Genomic DNA, 5,000 nt, shown 5'->3' with positions numbered 1-5,000 from the left:
TAGCTTCTTGAAAATACAAACGTGGTGTGAAAATAGGCACATATTTTTCATGAAATTATTTGTAGAATAATTGATTCAAACCATAGGAAATCATTATTTATTGTGCAAATATCAACAAAGCCATTTACTATGAAAAAAAACGTAAAATACATTTTTGCGAACATTTTGCACGTATGAGTGCGTGCTGCGGTCCGCAAATCTGCGGGTGTTACTTCCCGCGCTTCAAATGTTCGCATAGCAGACGAAAATTGTATGCATCGGTAACACTGGTGTGGATCAGCTTCAGAAGAATGTGAGAGAAAACCTTGCTTAGTATACTGAGCAATGTAATGCCACGGTAATTGCTAATCCCAAAGATCCCTTTTCCCCTTCCAGAGATGGATGATTATGCCAGGCAACAGGTCAAAGGGCATGGACCTGGACTGCCAAGACAGTATGCAAGCCCCATGCCATGGGTTCACCACCCGGTCTTTAGCAGTTCAGCAGGGATATCACATATGCCTGCAGCTTTCCCATCTTTCAGCTTAGAGATCACTTCCCTAACCTTAGTGATGGATAAAAGACCCTCACTGATGGGTGGGTCCGGTACAGGGATTGCAATTTCACTTGCATCCAGATTGACTGCTGGTGGGTTTAACTGATACAGTTGCTCAAAATATTTAGCCCAACATATACAAGCCCCAACATATTCTGAGATGATCCATCCATTCACTGAATGAACTGCAGTCATCTGCGAGGAAGGATTCTCAGGGCTTGGTAGGCATGATGAAGGTTATTTACATGTAAATGGCCTTCTACCTACTCAGTAAGATTCCTGACGAATTGATCCTTATCCCTTCTAGGCAGAGTCCGAGCCCTGCCCACCAAAGAACGGCGCAAATCCCGATTTTCATTCAGACAACCAACACGACATGTATCTGTGGCGAAATGAAAGGTCGTCCTTGGGTGTTTGCCAACGAACTCCTGCGCTACATCGAGCATTTCTGGCTTAAAGGAATCTCACAGAGCTACAAGGTCTGTCAGGTTTTCAAGAGATCAGAGATTGTTGCAGGAAACTCTGTGTACACTCCTCTTCCCTCAAACTGTTCACGTAAAACACCCAAGAATTGCCACTGGAGAGACAGGGGAATTTAAAGTGGACCTGTATGGTTGCTGCAACCAGTCTATGGTCAGTGCCACAGAACTCGGCACTCCAGTAAACCCTACAGTTCTAGAGGATCTTTTAACAAGAATGTGGTTGATCTTCTTGGACACATCACCCATGTCGCTATACCAAGCATACTGATACCAGGAGCCAGTAATCCTCAATCTCTATGATCTAGCAAAGTCCCAGAGAAGGAGGCTGTTCTCGTTATTGAGATTAGCTTCCGAACCATGGGGACAAACAGACATCTTGTAGCTAGCTCAGTCACGGCTGGATAGCATATTGAATTGCCCAGTACAGTGTGAATGTTTCGCTGGTGGCATTTGTTTGCCACAGATGTGTTTGGCCTTTCTCATCGAGTTTAGAGACATTGGTACAAGCATACACATCAATAAGAGAGACAAAGCCAACGGCATGCTTCAGTCTCAATGCCATAATATGCTTGTCAACTGGAGAAACCTCTACTATCGAAGGTTGAAGTTGTCTGATGGTTATGGTACACCCTAGAGATGGTGACCATCACCCAGACCTGACTAGTAATAGGTTTTCCTGCCCATACTAATTGTGCTGCTGCCAGATCTCCTCACCTCCGAGAGGGCAGCCACTGCAATTCCCAACCACTTCAGTTCCTTCGAAAGCAGGGGTAATCTATCAACCTGCCATAAAGACTGGATGTTCCAAGCCCACCCAGATTACCCAAATGAAGTTCAACCTCGGGCAATTGCTCCAGGTGGACGCCTCCACTGCCACTCCTGCTGTTGTGAGGTGGCAGATGTGGGGCACAACGTCCATCTGTGGGGTTCCCGTGGGCTTTACTCCACAGGCCTCACAATGGGTTGGCAGCTGCCAGAGTGCAGGTGGGACGAGTAGCTGCCATTCCCATCCTGAGCCCCAGCAATCGCCATCCTAATGGGACCCACAGTCTGCCTCACTTGCGGGAGGGGCAGTTCGAGGAGGCACTATAAACTGGGGAGGGTTATGTATAGCTGTTCCCTCTTTTTGCTCTGGGCAAACCAGCGGTTGCAGCTGACAGCGAGAAGGTATGCAAGCATTTAACATCACTTAGGCTGCCACACCATCGCTTCACATCACCCTGAGCATGAAGCCCCCACCCATGGTATATATATATATATATATATATATATATATATATATATATATATATATATATATATAAGCCATAATAGATTAGTAATAGATATCGGCGACCCCATATGGAAATGGGAGAAAGCTGAGTATATATGTATATGTATATATATATATATAATATATATACATATATATATTATATATATATACATAATATACATATATAATATATACATATATATATTATTTATATATATATATATATATATATATATATATATATATATATATATATATATATATATATGTGTGTGTGTGTTTTTGTGTGTATTTGTGTTTGTATATTATATATATATATATATATATATATATATATATATATATATATATATATATATATATATATATATATATATATATATATATATATACACACACACACATGTGTATGCGTGTGCCCAGTGGTTCCCAGCATGCCCTCACCTGGTGCCGTATGCCAGGTTGTCGCCGCATCCGCCCCAGCGCCACACCCGCATGTTCTCCGTCCGGGTCACGGTCGACTCGTCGCAGGAGCAGCGCGTGAGGCGGCCTGAGGCGCACGCCCTCGCCACCACGTGCGTGAGGGCGGCCGCCGACAGGCCTTGAAGCAACGCCGTCTCTCGGTACACTGGAAGGAAAGCTCTGACTTGAAGATCAGTTGTTCATGTAATGATGCCCTGGGCAGCAAGGTAATTTTGGATGCCATTATATTTTGTTTTGCTTATTTATGCACATCAAAGTGCCGTTTTCTCTTCTAATAATAAGTAAAGGAATTGGAGAATACCGTTACTAGTTCATTAAACTGCTTGGTTGCAATCATATGATTATGTTTAGATCCAAAGTATCTAAAAGTAAAGGTTCTAAACGCATCGTTATCCTCCCATAAATAAAGAAATTCCACATAAAAATGTCGATCTGAAGCAGCATGACGTCGGAGGCAGAGCGGCCTGACCTTTCTTGACCATCATGATGCGGGAGTGGCCGAGGGAGCAGTTCCAGCGCTCGTACTTCATGACGCGCTGGCAGTGGACGACGCTTACCCACGCGGCCTCCAGCATCACGCCCGCGACCTCAGGGGACCGCGTACACATCCGCCACCCACGCCCATCCACGCCCACGCGACCACATAACTAAAAAAAAAAGGGAACAGGACTTTAAAAGCATCTATAAGATTTATTTGTGGGTCAGCGGGCTTGGAATCAACAAGACGTTAGGGAGTATGAGGAAAATGCTCGCGTTAACTCACTTTGCCGAGGTCTGTGACGCTGAGGTTGAGCGAGGAGATGTTGTTGATGAGATCCTGGTCAAGCGGACGCCGGCTCGAGATCCTGGCGAAATAAAAACTTTTGTTAAAAAAAAACTCTCTTGAAAAAAACAGTAATGATATAGGATAATGATGGTAACAGTAATAATATGAGCTAATGATAGTAATAGTAATATTATGGGATAATAGTAACAATCATAACAAAAATTACCATGATAGCAATACTCATTATCATCTTTACTTATTGATATATCATTGTAGTTAACAGTAGAATGCATCCACTATCTGAGGTTAGCATACGGAACACCCTCGTCTAAGTCAAACCGCGCGCTTAGCTTACTTAACAGAGGTACAAGCAACAGGGCAGGGGATTATGTTGAAGACAATACATTAAATCGGTGCAACTAGATTTCCTAAACAGTAGTGGAAATAGCAGTACAGTTTTTTTATCACTACAAGTAGCATTATTATTATTATTATTATTATTATTATTATTATCATTATCATTATTACTTATATGATTATGATTATCATTATTATTATGATCAGTATTATCATTACTATTATTAGTAACTTTATCATCATTATAATTATTTTTTTAATCATTATCATTACCATTATCCTCATCATATCATTGTTACTACTATTACTACTACTGTTATCATATGATTATCATTATTTTCATTATTATCTTTTACTACTACTGTTATCATATGATTATCATTTTTTCATTATTATCTTTATCACTATTATCATTATTATTACTATGATTATTATTATTATCACCATTACAATCGTGAATTTCAATATCGTTATTGTTACTATTACTGTTGCTATCGTTATCATTATCACATTATTATCATTACTATAATCACAATAATAATAATTATCATTATTACCATCATCATCACTACATCCGCCAAGGAGGTTATGCTGTTGGTCGTGCTTGTTAGTCTGTTTGTTCGTTGGTTAGCGGGATAACTCAGAACCAGATTTTTCTGAAAGTTTTACCATGGGTGTCATCCTAACCTAGATTCCATTAAATTTTGGTGGCGATCCGGATATCATTTGTTTGCTTGTTTGAAGGATAAATAAAAAAATTATGAACAGATTTTTATGAAAATATTACGAGAGTTGTGTCTCGAGTAATTTTTTAATGATTGCATCATTAGCCCTATTGCCTTGCTTCCCCCAAGGAGGTTACGTTTACGGACGTCACCTGTGTACTTGAGAAAGGTGTTATTGCATCAGTGACCTTATTGCCTTATTGGAGGTATGTGCTCTCTGAGCTTCTTATTATCATTATTACTCTTTTCATTATTAACATAATTACCATTATTTTAAATCTTATTATCATTATTATTATTAATTATTATCACCATCACCACCATCATCTTCATCATTATCATAATTATCATTATCACTATTATCATTATCGTCATCATTTTATATTCTTTATCATAA

The 5,000-nt window shown here is 39.9% G+C and overlaps 1 protein-coding gene across 1 annotated transcript in view; it reads right to left on the bottom strand.

The window, feature by feature from the left end:
• The window catches only part of LOC113819684 (protein Wnt-9b), a 28,185-nt gene that overhangs the window by 6,961 nt on the left and 16,224 nt on the right, over window positions 1-5,000 (bottom strand). Inside the window, exons 3-5 of the mRNA XM_070123631.1 lie at window positions 3,519-3,600; window positions 3,225-3,402; window positions 2,717-2,900 (exon numbers count right to left, since the gene is read on the bottom strand). Of these exons, the coding sequence (XP_069979732.1) occupies window positions 2,717-2,900; window positions 3,225-3,402; window positions 3,519-3,600 (444 nt within the window). The remainder of the gene's footprint in view (window positions 1-2,716; window positions 2,901-3,224; window positions 3,403-3,518; window positions 3,601-5,000) is intronic.

The sequence above is a fragment of the Penaeus vannamei genome, chromosome 7 (assembly GCF_042767895.1).
Source record: "Penaeus vannamei isolate JL-2024 chromosome 7, ASM4276789v1, whole genome shotgun sequence".
Taxonomy (NCBI): domain Eukaryota; kingdom Metazoa; phylum Arthropoda; class Malacostraca; order Decapoda; family Penaeidae; genus Penaeus; species Penaeus vannamei.
The sequence above is the reverse complement of the archived record's forward strand: the minus strand, read 5'-3'. Positions and strand labels throughout refer to the sequence as shown.